General features: G+C 41.6%; 1 protein-coding gene across 1 annotated transcript in view; it reads right to left on the bottom strand.

Annotated features, from left to right (window-relative positions):
- The window catches only part of LOC123962258 (proteoglycan 4-like), a 49556-nt gene that overhangs the window by 9592 nt on the left and 22595 nt on the right, over positions 1–17369 (bottom strand). The window contains exons 11-14 of the mRNA XM_046038285.1: positions 9992–10095; positions 5293–6166; positions 1908–2009; positions 973–1009 (exon numbers count right to left, since the gene is read on the bottom strand). Coding sequence (XP_045894241.1) covers positions 973–1009; positions 1908–2009; positions 5293–6166; positions 9992–10095 — 1117 coding nt within the window. The remainder of the gene's footprint in view (positions 1–972; positions 1010–1907; positions 2010–5292; positions 6167–9991; positions 10096–17369) is intronic.

Genomic DNA, 17369 nt, shown 5'->3' on the forward strand with positions numbered 1-17369 from the left:
ACCCCAAAGACCGCACACCCAAACACAAGAAAAGCAATCTAGTGTATGCGGTCCAATGCAGTGAGGAATGCACAGACCTGTATATTGGGGAGACTAAACAACCACTACACAAACGCATGGCTCAACACAGAAGGGCCAACTCCTCAGGTCAAGACTCTGCAGTCTACTTACATCTGAAGGACAGAGGACACTCGTTTGAGGACCACCAGGTCCACATTTTAGACAGAGAAGATGGATGGTTTGAAAGAGGTGTCAAGGAAGCATCTACACCAGGGTCGAGAAGCCGTCATTGAACAGGGGAGGGGGTCTACGCCACCACTTATCCCCCACTTACAATGCTGTCCTTTCATCACTTCCCAGGAAACTCAACAAACGTAACCTATTGGCCTCAGGTGAAGATACCAACGATGGCCGTTCAGTCTTGGCCACCGGGAGTCCTAACGACTGTAATGAAATGTAACTGTCGTTACAGCAACCAGGAACACTAACGAACCAACAGTATCGATGACCCTGGCAAACGACCCCACTGAGGTTAAATAGCTGAGTTTCCTTTGGCTGAGGGACGAAACGTCTTCCAGTATCTTCAACCAAGTCCAGTTGCCCTTGTCTTTAACCTTCTTTGCTGCAAGTGTTGTCGTCAAACATTCAAACATGGTCATACGTAATATGTCATTTCCAGGGTTAGTTTGGTTCCCACAAAGTCAGATTCATCCATTTACACAAGAAGATGCTCACATTACTTTGGCCAATCTCAACAAAAACATATTGTGAATCAATTATTTAATTTCTAAGATACATCCGGATATCAGGTTCTTTTCACTATGTTTTATGAAACAAATACCATCCACATCCCACATCCTATACTTTTTAACTTTATACTTTTTAGTTTTAAGTGCTGATTGCTGAAGATTGTAAAATCCAATATGTTAAAACATAAAATAACTGATGTGGCTACGATAGACTTACACTTACCTTCAGAATTGGCCTTTCTCAACTCCTCGTCTTTATTCTACAACAGACACAATGGACAGCATTAAACTACCACATTTGATCGACAACCAAGCTAATTGCTGAAATCTGGGAACATGGCGATATCACTGCTACAAAGCCTGACAGGCCACACACAACTTGGAAAAAGACCATCAATTTATTTAGATTATATAAACAAGGCTATTTGAAGATAAAACTGAAAGTGAGTACACCACCTATTATGGTAACAATCCCTCTCATTACACAGGAATACTGTGTGCACACTACAGTATGTACAGTAGGTCAGTGGGCCTTCAAACTGTGATGGATGTTTACAACAGAAAGTTTGGGTATTCTTTCACCTTTGTTCCTCTTCCAAGCAAATTTGTGTAGCCTGTGTTTCCAACCTGATTCATATTTCTGACTTCTTTTTAGTGATGTCATTGTGTTGCCAGCTGTTGTATTATTGATAGGAATGATGAACTATGGAAAACTATGGAGAAAAAAAAGACCCATGTTGTAATAAAGCAGAATTATTCTTCAAGGTGTGAGGAGGCCCCTGGGCACAGTGTGTTTGGACTATTTTTATGTCATCTTAGTTCTGATAGTGAGTTAGTTAAAAATCGCCTTAATATCGGTGGATAAAAAACAATCGCTGATCATCCCTTCAACAGTTGATAGCCGATCTAATTGTACTATTGGCCAAACAGTCACACAACGTGTCAGTTTCACATGAAGTGCTAAATTTAGACACACGTTAAGGAACCTCCATGGACTTCAGGGTCAGCCCTGTTAATAATACAAATAAACGCAAACATCACTTTCTGAATTATCTTTATTAAATTAAAAGAAGCAAACCCATCTGGGAAGGCGGTGGCTCAGGAGGAAGAGCAGGTTGCCCGTTAATTGATCTAAACCGTGGGCCACACCCATCCTACCTGGCTCATCTTGGTGGAAGGTGGAGTTTTGGCCACGCCCATTCTGTGCAGCATCACCTGAATCCTCTGTTCAAAATTAGATGTGCTCTCAGATGCATGTTTCTAGAAGATGAAACATGAACATTTCGTAAATGTGTGTTCACACGCACAACACACATACAGTAAGCTGATATCTACCCATACCAGTCGCCAAACCGATAGATTCAATCACATTCATTGACAAATTTGATTCACTTACAGGTTCTTGGCTCTTGTTACATCTCTTATCTGTCAGCTCAAATTATGTATCCAAATTATGTATGTGGTTTGAAACAACAACAATTAAACTTTTCAGATTTGATAAAATGACAAATAGTGACATGGTAAATGTGTCTATTTATTTCAACATATATATCTGTCCTGATGACCAGAGTTGTTTGGTACCAGAATGCACAAAACACAATATTTGTTCTCTACCCACAGTAGGCCTGTGTTTTTCTCACCCAAAGCACAGTTTAAAGTATAACATGAGCTGCAGTCACTATTTCACGCTTGTTCATTTGTAGAACAAGAGAAAGCAGAGAATACACAGTACAGGTGATCACACAGAAGCATATTAACTAATTGACGACTCTCTGACCCACTTCTAACCAGATATTGGTTGTGAAACATACAACAAACACTGAAAACACAACTGAAAAAAGCATGATGAAGAGATTTAGATATTTTTGTTGTTAAGGTGTTTCAATGTAGACAAATCCTTACAAAAATGACCTGGAAATGCCAGCATGGATCCACACAATTAGACCAGATAGTGTGACTGTAGCTTTAGTTCTGGTTTGATCTAAAGTGGTCTGGTTTGACCTGGATTTGTCATTTGTTAGCTACATAAAGAAGCATTTGACTCAGAGGGACTCATTTCATCATCATCCTGCATTTATTTTTTATTTTTTTAAATTTTTTTTTTCATCCTGCATTTATGATATTCAGTTCAATTCAAAATATATGGCGCCAATTCATAACAAAAGTTATCTCATTGCACGTTTCATACAGAGCAGGTCTAGATATGTAAATGTTTAAATAAAATCTGGCATTCAAATGACTGACAAGTCTCAAATAATAGTTGTTACATGGCCAGAACGAACAATTAATGGCCAATCCTTAGTAAAGGCCTGCTGAAGAGAGGAAGTGAATGTCCTACACTATCATGGCTCACATGGCATGTTCATTATAACATACATTTCCATAGCACTAATTCCATCAGTACAACAACAACATCATGTCACACTCACTACTCTACTGTTTAGCACTTCAGACATGGAATATGTAACATTGCTGCTTTCATCTCTTAAGTGATGGCTGTTCAGCCATGACACAGGCTGCATCACTGATGGATTTTAAAACTTATTTTGTAGCTGAAGCCTTAATAAATGATCATTGTGAGTGTGAGGAACACACACAAGCACTGACAGGATGTTAAGTTGCAACCCTCTTTAACTCCTATCAGGTCACATTCTGCATGTGAAGGGGAGAGACTATTGGTCAGATTATTACTGTGGTTGTCATGGGTTTTTAAACTCTTTTGCTCGAGAGGGCAGATATAATTTTTATCTGATCTGAGAATAATCGTCTCAACAACTTAGGTGTGCAGTATGAATACATTGCTACATGGTTAGCATGGCCTTATGGTGTTTGTTGTGGGAGGCACTCGCTGCCCCTGGTTATTGGCTCTCTCACAGTGTTTCCCAGAGACAAATGTATTACACTGATGATAGAAGGAAGAACTAAATTCACATTTATCTCTCTCTCTCTCTCTTTGTTAATCTGACCGCATTCCGTTCAAACTTGTGCTGTGGTACAGAAATATTATGAGGTGTGACCTAATGACCAGGAAGAATGACACCAACATGTTAAATTGCCATCAGGTTATTCTTACTTTTAAGGGGTGCATGCCTATAAGTGGCCTTTCATGTCTTCTACAGAAATACTGTTCTCAGTCATTAATAAATTCCATTGCTTCTACTTTGCTGTTTTTTATCTGTTGTTAAACTGTAGATACTGCCAGTGAAACTGGCCTTTTGTGTAAAACATCTAGGCAGGAATGCAGGAGAAGTTTAAATGAGTGAAGTTTAACTCTAAATGAAAGAAAGAGGCAAAGTTGAAATGACTATTAAAAAAATTGTCAATCACAAAAGTTTTTCAATTAAAATTAAAATTTTGATCAGCAGAGTAAAGAGTTCTATTGTTGTCGCTATTTATGAAAGTACTGCTGTGGAAATGGACATTGTGCTAAAGTTAATATGTGAGCCATCATTTCAATACTAGCAGACTAATACAGTCAGACTGAAATCTTCCTGGTAAAATTTACTCGCGTGGTGTGGCCAAAGCAGGTTGGACAGGAAACTAGTGTGGTTTGGGTTGTTTACATAAACCGTGAGAGGTAACATGTCTAACAACAAATGTCACGATCCTTGCACCCACTATAGTCAATCTGCACACTTCTTCATTGCTGCATGTATTATTTCACCATTTACACATGGAGAGCCTCACAATTTCACTTGTTCTCTCCCTCTGTATGCAACCTCATCCCATTAATGTATGCTACTAACTCGACTTCCCCCCTTTCCGGTAGTCTTGTGCTTTCTCGTCCCTCTGCTCTCTCCTCCTATCACTTCCTGCAGGTTTTCTGGCTCTGGAGCTGTGGAGTCTGGATCTGTGGCTGCGAGTCACCTGTGTGTAGGCTGCCTCCCTCCCTCTCTCTCTCCTTCCATCTCTCTGTTCCTCTCTTGCCTTCTCCCTCTCTCTCTCTCTCTCTCTCTCTCTCTCTCCCTCTCTCTCTCTCTCTCTCTCCCTCCCTCTCTCCTTCACCCCCAACCGGTCGAGGCAGATGGCCGCCCACCCTGAGCCATGGTTCTGCTCGAGGTTTCTGCCTCTTAAAAGGAAGTTTTTCCTTGCCTCTGTCGCCTAGTGCTGCTCTTGGTGGGAACTGTTGGGCTTCTGTAAATAACATCACAGAGTACGGTCTAGACCTGCTCTTTTATGAAAAGCGCTGTGAGATAACTGTTGTTGTGATTTGGTGCTATATAAATAAAAATTGAATTGAATTGAATTGAATTCCATCAGACGTCAAGCTAAGCTCATTTAGCAGGTCAATTCATGACTCTAAGCTGTTTCGCCCCATTGTGCTTAGAAATGAATGGGAAGCTAATTTCAGTCTGACTACATGAAGAGCCAAATAAGTTTTACTTAAACATGGGAAATAAGAAATCAAGGTCTGTCTCTAATGTAAGGCCTGGTTCTCAGCAGTATTTATATGTAATTTACAGTGCTAGCCCAAAAAGGGTCGTCCCTTCTCCTATGAGTTGAGCTGACATCTGATCTGTGTTCGGTGTATTGTCAGACTGACCTTACTGTGTGTGTCATCCTTGTCTTCAGGCTCTAATCCCGTAAGCAGAATGAGACTCTGGCTCTTGCCCTCCCTTAAAGACCTCTTGGTCACATTGAGTCTCCTCTCTCCTAATGGAGTCCCTCCCAACTGCTCAGTTAGATGGGAGGTGACCACAGGACTTGGGATGCGACCTGGCAAGACCGGAAGTTCCTCTTCTTCCAGGTTGGAAAGCATAGCAGTAGTGAGGTCAGGGCTTGTGGCAATAGTGGGGTAAGAGGGAGCTGTCTCACTGGGAGGCATCACCGTGGTTAATGTCTTGGCAGGTCCCATCGTTCCTCTCGCATCGTCTGCAAGATGGTGGCTGGTGGCAACGGTTCCTTCTGTGGTGGCAGCATCATTACAAACGTTAACATCCTCCACTGATCTTGCCCCTCTCCCCTTCTCTCTCTCCTTGTCCCTGTCCCTCTCTCTCTCCCTTTCTTTGGCCTCACGGAGGGGTCGAATGAGGTCTGCAATGGAGGTCCTTTTAACCTTCACCCCCTCTCCTCCTCCTCCTCCTCCTCCCTCTCCCCCTCCTGCCTTGGCAGCTCTGCTGGCTCGAGCCCTCTTGAAGGCAAAGAAGTCGCCAAACTTTTTCTTGATGTTTTTGGTGGGAAGCGTGGTAGTGGTGGTGACAGAAGAAGGGGTGGGGGGAGTAGAGGAAGTAGAGAGGGGTGCAACATCAGTGGTAGTAAAGGATGTATCAGTAGATGAGACAGAGAGAGAGGTGACGGTGGTGGTAGAGGATGTGATATTGTCAGATGAAGAGGAAAAGGGGGTTGAGGCTGAGGGGGTGAAGCTTGACTCTGAGGGAGTGGCTTGGGCAGGGTTTGACTCCTCCCACTGGCCTTTTCTGCAGCAGGGAGACAGCAGAAAGAGCAACAGACAAGAAGAGACACTCAGTACTACAACTACTGCTACAGGACTCAAGACACATGCTCAATTCAGGTACACAACAAGAAAGGTCATGCAAACAGAAGACAGAGCAAAAACATCTCTCAGTGATTCCTACTTTCTGCTCTACTAGAGGCCAGAAAAGTTGGGCTGGATATTCATTGTCCCCTAATTATTTTGGTTACCCTGACTTTTTATCGAACATCACCGTCAGGTCAAAATGTCTGCTGACCAACTAGAAGTACCTCAGAAATGAATGGCTGGAGATTTAAATAAAAATGCCTTGGTTGAACTGGAATATTACTAATAATTCCATCACAACGCAAAAATGTAAACTCTGTATACACCTCTTAATCTAAAAGCAGAGCTCATTCAGCCAAGTGATCCTTTTGATTTCAATGATTCATGCAGTGACATGCACAGACTTTCTAACACCCCGTCTACAGAATCCATGTTTTTGTAGTCTACTGTAACAGCATTGGGTTGTGAGGTGATTCTGCCATAACACACATAAATCCATCCATGAAGGGAACAGATATTTCATTGCAACCACTGCTGCTGCCTACACTGGTTGGGGGAGGAACAGTTTTTAGGCTTCAAATCTATTTTCTCCACTTACAGACAGAACAACAGGATTGTGTATTGGGCTGTGAACTCCAGTTCTGTGGATGAACAGCTGCGGTGGACAGCAGCTGCTGATGTGATGCTTCTGCTACATGACTGATGACGACAAAGGTCACTGGACATGGTTCTATAATTGAATATTGAATGTTGGACTCCCCACTACACAGACATGGGAAGTATAATTAGAGTTTAGGCTATCATCATATAGGCTAAACTATAGGTTCGAACCAGGGGCCTCATTACAGAAAGAATTCCTGCTTGTCCTATCTTAAATAAAGTTTTACAGAAGCAGTTCTTAACTCATGGCTGTGTCCTGTCCTATCTCAGACCTTGTATCTTATCTTAATTTAAATAATCCTAAATAGAACTGCAAACCAGATTCGTCAATCGGCACTGATCCTGTCATGCCAGTATCTGTGTTCAGAATGTACATGAGACTGCCTGTATCCATGACAATGGCTGTCTTCACTTGTCACTGGTTAGCGAGCTTGCTATAATGGACAAGAAAAGACAGGCATTCCGTTTTAGCGATGAGTCAAAGCATTAATCGTGTCGGCCCAGGATAAAGATTTGAACAGATGGCAAAATCAGACAGAAAAATCCTAAATGTGATCCTAAACTGAGATAAGAAAGTATTTCAGAAGTTTCTGTAATGAGGCTCCTGATGGCTGGTAAACCTGAAATAATGATCACAAGAGATGGTTACCATCCCCTCAATAACCACCTGCTAACACATGATCACAGTCACACTAATGTCATCAGTTATAACGCTTGAACCAGTTACATTCACAGATGGAGAAATTATTTTATCACACACTAACTGCTCCTAGCCGTCACTAACACAGCTTTGGTGCTGACTTAAATTTAAGTGGATGGTTACATCAGTCACAGCAATTATGGCAAAATAATGCACTTCCAAACAGAAACCACAAACAATGTCAGACTGACTGAGTGATTACAAAATGGCATTTCATTCTTAATATCGGGCTAAACATTAACAACCATCTTTATCAGATTGTGTTCAGTCAAATGACAGAGTAAACTCAGGCACACAGGATTTGTTGAATACAGTTTGTGTTACAAAAAAACATTCACCATGCAGTCTACACATACAGCTACACGGCTGAAATAACAGTACTCTCTTATCTAAGCAGCATTTATCAGGAGTGTTTGTACTTTGTTTTCTTGAAAATGCAAAAAAACAAAACAGCATATAACGGTAGAAGCTCTCTGTTTACTTACCCAATTACAGTAAATAGTCAATAATTTAGAGCATCAAGAATGGGACAAAGAACAATTTATCATCAATAAGTGTGGAAGTTGGTCCCAAGCGAGAGCTGCCTGTTTTCACACTATTCTAGTGTATAACTCCTGCCAACTCTGTCAGTGTTTGTGTGGGGTTTAACTTTTTTGTGTGTTATAGTCACGTTAATAAATGTGATGCATGTAACTATAAAGGTGGTAGTACACTAGAAATTAAATCAAAGCGGGTCTGTTCACAGAATATAGGCTTTGATCTCCACAGTGTGAACAGGCTCAACATTCCGGCTTGTCAAAATATTGTGTCAGTGACACGATGTGCATACAGTACAAACCACACTTAATATACAAGCTGCCTCCATAGAATACATTTTAAACTTGTTTTGGAACAGCATGTGTATTTATAAAAATTTGTTTGCAACCACCTGTTTTCCAAAAGTTACTTTAAAGGAGCACTCCAGTGATTTAGTATTGCACTTTCATAAATTTGGGGATTCCGTTTGTAATGCAGGCCTTTTGCTCCCCCAGAGCCACAGAAGACATTATACAACTGTTAGCACTTCTCATGACAAGTAAACTGAGCTGACATGTTAATTCAGTGGACTGCCCCTTCAACCATTCTGTAGTTGCTGTACACTCATTTAGAAGTGATTAAACAATGTTGGTAGGAAATGTTCAAAAAAGATTTTTTAAAGATAATCAAAAGTTTTGCAGACTCCTCTAATTTCAACAGTGTGTTTGGTGAGTTGAATGTGGAAACAAACACCCTCATGAGACAGATGTGTGATGTTTAAAGAAGGTAAAACACAGGAGATATTTCCTTCATTCATTTTTTTTTTTGCTACACAGCTTTTTATAGCTGTCCACTTCACAGCTAAACTCTGCTAACTGATCCAGTTATACATGGACTTCTGTGGACCTATATGGGTACCGAAGATTCTATTTCCATCCTTTTCATTAACAAGTAAACAAGTATGTGCTACTTGCTTTACTCCCCTCTGCTTCTGAATGTGCATTTGTTTTACTGTCATCTGAATGTAACTTTAATGCTGTGTGATCCTACTTATTTGTTAATTATGTGAAAAAACAACAACAACAAAACATATGAGCTGGAGTAGCTAGGTTATGCAGGTAATGGGAGAACTCGTGTACCATAGTGCTGACTGATAAATCATATTTTCACTGTCATCGCAATATGAACATGCATGATTTTATTTAGGGATAGGCACTCTTCATAAGTTTCTTCCACTTTTCATTAAAATAAATACCATAAACTGTATATGCTCTGCCTGGGTGTCCTGCATTTCGGGTCCAATCCCTTTATTCCTGAGTCAACACATGTGGTGACACTATTTTTTTTCGGTGTGTGTCTGTGTCAGAGTTATCATACCACCCACAGCTCTCTGGAAAACTGTGTACACCTGGTCTGAAGTCTGCATGAGGTGTGCACATTCTCACTGCACATTCTTCTTTTAGAAATACCAGTTTGTGTCAGGGAAATGGTGTGTCCTCTAGTGGTCCCCTTATGCCTCGATATCATGTGAGAGTAGACTAAATACCAAAACATTTAAGAAAAGACCACAGCATCCCTTCATGGCACCCCCAATATAACATGCATATATGTACACAGATAAAACAAACAAACAAACAAACCAAAAAAGGTTGCAAGCATTTTAATGGGACATTAAGCCACCTCAGACTATGTCGAGGGCTGAGATGTATTAGCATTTCTTTGTCAAATCTCTCCATCACTGCTCTGTCACTATTTTTCTGACTGCTGAGCTGAAAACGTTGTTGACAACTCACAACTGTGAGTTGTCATGTCATGAGCTGCGCCTTAACTGGATATTAGAGTTGTTGATATAGTGATTTTGTGTGTGCATGTATAAGTTCAACTCACAGTGCATAGTCAGGGATGATTTTCTTGGTGAAGAACTCCTCTACTCCTTCATCCACTCTGCCCATCCCCTCACTGGTCTCAATGTCTACCTTTGAATCTGGCTCCTGTAACAGAAAACCCAAAAATATAACATACAGTGCGTACACATTACATTGTGTGTGTGTGTGTGTCTATGCATGTTTATTTGCCATTTGGAGGAGAAAGAAAATACACACAACAGTCCAATATGCCTGGTTTTTCTTTGAAGTGGTTCATTAAACAATCTGTCTTCAAATGTAAAAACCAGCACAAAAAAGGTCAAGGTATTTTTGACTTTTGACATGTATTATTAGTGTGAAACTGGTTTGTTTTAAGATATCCTTATCCTAATCTTCACACATGTCACAGGATAAACATACCCTGAACGTTACATTCTAATCAACCACTAGGGGGTGCTACAAATGCAAACAATGGGCATGGCATCATACCACTATAATTGGAAAGCGGTTTGTGTGTTTTGTGTTTGTGTGTCCCACCATTCCTGTCACCCACATTCCTCCATCCCATCCAAACATGCCCCAAACAAAAGATCAGGGGGCCGGCCTTTGCATATGGTCTTTGTTATTAGTGTTTTTTAACATGCGCAGCTCAAACCACAGATAAACTGTAAGCTTGGTTTGGTGGGTGGACACTGTAAATATTTCACTCTGGGAAACTGTTTAATCCAGTAGGTGGCGGTAATGCAACATTTATGAATGCCAACCATCATAAAACACCAAAAAAGAAGAAGCTTTGTTAATTCCCAGTGAATCTAAGTTTAGGGAAACTAGCGACTAATAACGTTCGGAGGCTACATCATGGAAGAAGATCTGTGTGAAGATGGGGGCCAGCTGGTCCGCACAGATTTTCAGGCAGGATGGAGACACACCGTCTGGGTCAGGAGCCTTCCTGATCTTCTGCCTCTGGAAGAGCACAACCTCTTCACAGATCTTGAGTGCAGGTGAGGGTTCAGAGAGGGGGGGTAACAGCTTGTCAGAGGGGGAAGGTGACTGTTTGAAGATGGTGTTGGAGTGGGGGAGAGGTGTGACTGTGGGCTTTTCAAACCTACAATAAAAGCCATTCAGCTTGTCTGCCAGTCGTTGAGTACCAGCAGAGTTGGAGGATGGTCTCCTCTAGTTTGTGAGTGTCCGCAGGCTTCTCCACACTGACGCAGGATCGTTGGCTGCAAAGCTGTTATTTAGCTTTTCAGCGTAGCACCTCTTTGCAGCTTTGACCTCTTTAGTCATTGTGTTCCTGGCCTGGTTGTAAAAGACTCTGTCCCCACTTCTGAAGGCCTCCTCCTTGGTCTGACAAAGCTGCTTGAGTTTCTCTGTGAACCAGGGTTTTTGGTTGTTGTATGTGCGGAAGGTTTTAGTCGGCACACACACGTCCTCACAAAAACTGATGTAAGATGTCACAGTGTCAGTTAGTTCGTCCAGGTCAGTGGCTGCAGCCTCAAAAACACTCCAGTCAGTGCAGTCAAAGCAGGCCTGTAAATCCAGCTTTGACTCGTTGGTCCATCTTTTCACAGTCTTTACAACAGGTTTAGCAGATTTCAGTTTTTGCCTGTGTGTCGGGATAAGATGAACCAGACAGTGATCACAGAGTCCTAAGGCTGCACGGGGAACAGAGCGATAGGCGTCCTTTAATGTTGTGTAGCAGTGGTCCAGTGTGTTCGTGTCCCTGGTGGGTCACTTAATATGCTGTCTGTACTTTTGAAGTTCATGGCTGAGGTTTGCTCTGTGTAAGTTCCCGAGGAAAATGAGCAGGGAGTCTGGATGTGCCATGTCCCCACGTTGGTGTAGTAACGCCTCAGGTGGCCTGAGGTGGAATGTAAACTGCAACCAGGTAAAAAGGTAAAAAGGTTTACAGTTTATGAATAATGTCTCTAAGTGAGGGCTGCATGATTTCTTCAACAGTGTGACATCTGTGCACCAACCTTCGTTTATGTAGAGACAGAGTCCGCCTCCCCTTGTTTTTCCTCTGAGCTCTGTTAGCTAAGCAGCAAATGTGAGCAGTTGAAAAACCGATGTTTAAGAGCTCTCCTCTGGTAAAAGTTACCAGAGAGGGATGGCAGAAAACAGAGTTAATAAACAAAAACACAAAAAGCATTGCGGAGCGTAATCCCGAGGCTTCCATCCTCCGCGGCACCATCTTTTACTTATGGCAAACAAGAGAGGAGAAACCGCACACCCCTGCCCACAGCCCCGCTGAAGAGAAAATGGAGCAGAAAGGCTCCCATTTACTTTTGATCTGGCTATTGGATTTTCATATAATGTTTGAATTATTTTGATAAAATCTTCATGGAAGCCAAAACCACATAGAACTTTATATAAAAAAAAATTGTTGAATTATCTCCTGTTTTGTACTCAAGCTCATTAGTCTCAGGATTTCTTTTTTATTTTATAGAGGGAGCTGTTGGCCTGTTTTTTCTTTCATTTATAGGCTAATTATGATGCTTTGACTCCAGCTTCCAAATATTTTTGTTTAAGGAACATAAGTTTCTTTTGTATTTCCTGTGTGTATATTCAATCAGTCACTTTCTTGATTTTGCTGATTCGTTTTTTTAGTTGCTTTAATTCTAACTGTAGTGTCCTTAATTGTCCCTGTTTCAGTTTTTTTAATCGGGCTGTACGTGCAATGATGTTGCCCCTCATGACTTCCTTGAGTGCATCCCATAGGATGGGGAGCCCCACCTCCCCTGTATCATTTAGGTCCAGATATACTAGAATTTCCTTCACTAATGCGTCTTTGGTTTGTGGGCTGTTACTTATACTTGAATTTAGCCTCCACAGTGTTTGTCTCGATATTTGATTCAATTGACAGTAAGATAAATCGGGCCATGATCTGAGATATCAATATTCCCTATGTCACAATAAATAACCCTAATAATTCTATTGAAGTCTGTACTAAACATTAGGAAGTAGTCTATCTGTGTATAAACAGTGTTGAGTGTTGATGAGAAAAGTGAGTATAGTCACGGTCTGCTGGGTAGAGCTCCCTCCACACATCAATAATAGCATTCATAATAGTCTTTATATTTTTACGTGTCCTAATTTGTCTAGAAGTTAGTCTTGATGAGTCGAGTTTGTCATTTAGATGTTGAGATCACCGCCACATAAAATTCCTTCAGCCTCTGAGGCCATGATGTCAAAACCTTCTTTATAAAAATCCCATTCACTGTTTGGGGGTGCATATATATTTAGCAAAGCATAGTACCTTCCAACTTCCCTTTTATCAATACATACCTCCCTTCACTATCTGTTTTTTCATAAATATGTTCATAAGTGAGGGCATTGCTTATTAAAATTGCAACCCCTCTCTTGTTGCCAGATTTGTGTGACGATGAGCCCACATATTTGAATCCTGACCTTCCCATTTTTATATGCTCAGTTTCACCCAGATGGGTTTCCTGCAAAAAAGCAATATGCTTTCTTTCTTCAACTTGGACAGTATCTTGCCCCTTTTATTGAGCTTGAGCTTTAGTGTTGGCGTCTCCAAGTTTACAAAGCTGGAAAAAGTTTGTCTTTGTGTCCTTAGTTTTCCCTTCCAAGGACTTTTTGTCTTTCAAGTTTCTGTTGTGGTGGCTCACTGTAACGGTGACAAGCAACTTCACGCCCCTCTCAAGTCAATAACTTTTAGAAGGATTGAGGAATGGGGTTCGGTTGGTTCGCTGCTTCACCGACAAGGTGTCACCATGTTGGAGTTTTCTGATCAGTTTCATGGGGAGATTGTGTTGAATGCTCAGCTGAAATCCACAAACAGTATTCTGATAGGTAGGTGTTGATTTTCTCAATGTGTGTGAGGGCTGAGTGGAGGGCAGTGGAGACGGCATCCTCTGTGGATCTGTTGGTTCTGAAAGCAAACTGGTGAGGATCCAGGCTGGCTGGGATGTTGTTCTTTATGTGCTGAAGAACCAGCTTCTCAAAGCACTTCATCAGAAGGGTGATAGCCACAGGGCGGTAGTTGTTCAGACTAGACACTGCAGACTTTTTAGGTACAGGAACGATGGTGGCTGTCTTGAAGCAGGTGGGAACCCTCTCCTGAGACTGTGAGATGTTAAAAATGTCAGTAACAACATCAACTAGCTGATCTTCTATCTTCGGTATATTGCCCAAGGACACTTTGACGTGCAGGAGGAGCGAACCACCAATCTCCTGATTAACAGGCAACCTGCTCTACCTCCTGAACCACAGCCTCCCCAGCAAGTTTACTCATACTCACATTCACATCTACTGCGAATACTAACAGTGGCCAGTCCTCTGGAGGTGGAGTAGACTTTACAGCTGACTCTTTGTTGAGGAGATCAAAGTGAGCGTAAAAGGTGTTTAGTTCATCTGGTACTGTGGCCTCACACATGATGGGGGAGCTCCTGCTTTTGTAGCCTCTGATGTTTTTGATGGTCTGCCACATGTCTTTGGTGGTGTTGAGGTCTCTCTCCAGTCTCTGCTGATGTCTCTGCTTTGGCTCCTTGATGCCAGCTTTCAGTCTCTATACGGTGCTGTGAGGGTTGGGTGGATTACTTTAAAAAAGTAATCCAGTACAATTGGTACTTACTTGTTAAAAAATGTAATCAGTAACATTATCCAAATACCGCAATATAAAAGTAATGTAACCCGATTACTTTTGGATTATTTCAATACCAAATAAGCAAATAAAGAAAAGAGAGTATCAAAGATGCGTTGTCTGCTCAGTCTATTTTTAGAGAAACATACAAGTATAAAAACTCCCATTCTCACGAAATCAAAATCAACGTTTAAATGTTTTTATGATATGCCTTGCACTATGTGTCACCAATATGCCAGTAACTGGCCCATCAATGACAAACAAAATGTTTTGTAAGTATTCTTAGTTAGTAAGTTATTTCCTGGAAAAGTATTTTAAAATGCTGATGACTCATCCTGCACTCGGGGGCCTGTATTAATTGTGCCCAATGAAAAGCTTTCTCAATTTTTATGATGCTGCTGATGCAGAGGGTTTCTGGGACCGACTGATTATTGTAAAAAAACACAACTTTATTTACTGATTGTGTTGAAACTGGATCATATTTGATGGAGAAAATGTTTTCTTGTTTTCTCTCTGATGTCCCCCTGTTGCTCTGCATCAACTCTGTGATTTACAGAGTTTCTTGATGGACAGATAACTTAACTTGTTGCTGAAGCAACTGCTGTTGCTAAGCTGCCATTATCTAATTAGCTCAGTTAGCAACAAACCTGCAACAAATGGTCAGAAGAGCTTACTCTGCCTGTACTGGAGCTCGGAGCACCGAGGAAGTGTTTACTCAAGCACAGGAGGTTTTCAGGCCAGTGGCGGAGGGACACAGCATGGAATGATGGCGTGGAGCGGTGCCTGATTGGGAACCGGAGCCGGGCAAGCGGACAAGGAAACTGTGCCCTGCAGCCTCCCAGTGAACACGGCATGAACAGGACAGAACACAGCCTCAAAGGCCAACAAATCCGCTACCAAGATGATTTACAGAGTTTCTTGATGGACACAAGATCTTAATGGATATCTTTACTTTTTGTAAACTGTTCATTATCTGTCTGTATCTGTAGCTAGTTAGCTTGGTACCCCCAGTGGTGCCAAGAGCCAAACCCGGCATGAAAACCACCACGGTACTGTATTCCCAGCGGTCAAACTGGCCTCTGTCGGTCTCGCAGGCCATGCTCGGTCCCAGCCCGGCTGCCGTCTTCACTCACTGGCAGCTGGAACCAGTCCACACAGAGCCTGCATGACGGGGTGGGGGTTGTAATGCACATTCAACTACTGGCTACAGGTCAATCAATATCTGTGACAGGTTCCTCCCTAGTTTTGTGTTTTTACAGAAAACTTGTAAATAGCAAATAGTACTCCGCTTATCCGTAATCCCTATGTGTAATCACTGTTTTTACCAAATGTACCTGTAATCTGATTATGTCTTTTTTTCTGTACTGTAATGGAATACAGTCTTTTTTTGATATACTGATTACGTAATATCGTTACATGGAATCCGTTACTCCCTGCTTGCTTCCTTGTCACCTGACTAAAAAGCAGCTTTTCTGGCTCTGTATAGAGCCCTCACCTCTCCATTCATCCAGGCTTTCTGGTTGGAGAGTGATTTTATCATCTTAGTGATCACCAAATCATCAACACATTTGATTTGTATGATGTCACTGATATATATTCCTCAAGGTTGATGTGGTTGTCCTGGGTGGTGGCCTCTCTGAACATGTGCCAGTGTGTCTGTGCACTGAAACAGTCCTGTAGAGCTGTTGTAGCCTGTCTACACTTTGACTATTTTTCTGTTGCCATAGCTTTCACAGTGAAATGTGCTGCTTTGCGAGGGAAATAAATTGCTTACTGTTAAATTAAGTTCTGAATATGGGTTGACCCTAATCAGCTGGGTGTAAGTGGGCAGAAGAAGCAGAAAAGACTTGCAGCCAAAAAGCCACGCTTCTGACATGGAAACAAGACCATGCGACTCAACTATGCATGGAAACACAGAAACTGGGGCGCAGAAAAATGGCAGCAGGTGCTATGGACTGATGATGCTGCAGCAGAAGGCAGTTTTTTTTGCTAAAGGACTGGAGAGCTGTACAAGAATGAGCAGGCAACAGTGAAGCATGGTGGAGGTTCCTTGTAAGTTTGGGGCTGCATTTCTGCAGACGGAGTTGGGGATCTGGTCAGAATCAATAGTCTCAGTGTGAGAAGTACAGACAGACACTTATCTATTCTGCAGTACCATCAGGGAGATATCTGATTGGCAAGACAGAAACATACCAACTAGGACAACCTGACAAAGGAACAAATGATCTGGACTGGTATATGTAGTGACAGACGTGAGAACATGTGAGAAGGTGACCAAGCAGAAGGTCAGGGCTGATGAGGGAAGTGAGGCATAGGGGCAAGTTCAATCTGAAAACGGTTTGCACCATTTTGTACGGTTTCTGGGTTGAATAAACTTTGAGGTATGTTTTCTGTTATTTGGTGAGTGTTTCTAAGGTGTTACCCAATCAGCAGCAATGTGAATATACAGACTTGCCCAAATTTGTTGGTACCCTTACAGCTCATTGAAATAATGCTTCATTCCTCCTGAGAAGTGATGAAATTAAAAGCTATTTTATCATGTATACTTGCATGCCTTTGGTATGTCATAGAATAAAGCAAAGAAGCTGTGAAAAGAAATGAATTATTGCTTATTCTACAAAGATATTCTAAAATGGCCTGGACACATTTGTTGGTACCCCTTAGAAAAGATAATAAATAATTGGATTATAGTGATATTTCAAACTAATTAGTTTCTTTAATTAGTATCACACATGTCTCCAATCTTGTAATCAGTCATTCAGCCTATTTAAATGGAGAAAAGTAGTCACTGTGC

This window comes from Micropterus dolomieu, linkage group LG22, assembly GCF_021292245.1.
Source record: "Micropterus dolomieu isolate WLL.071019.BEF.003 ecotype Adirondacks linkage group LG22, ASM2129224v1, whole genome shotgun sequence".
NCBI classification, from domain to species: domain Eukaryota; kingdom Metazoa; phylum Chordata; class Actinopteri; order Centrarchiformes; family Centrarchidae; genus Micropterus; species Micropterus dolomieu.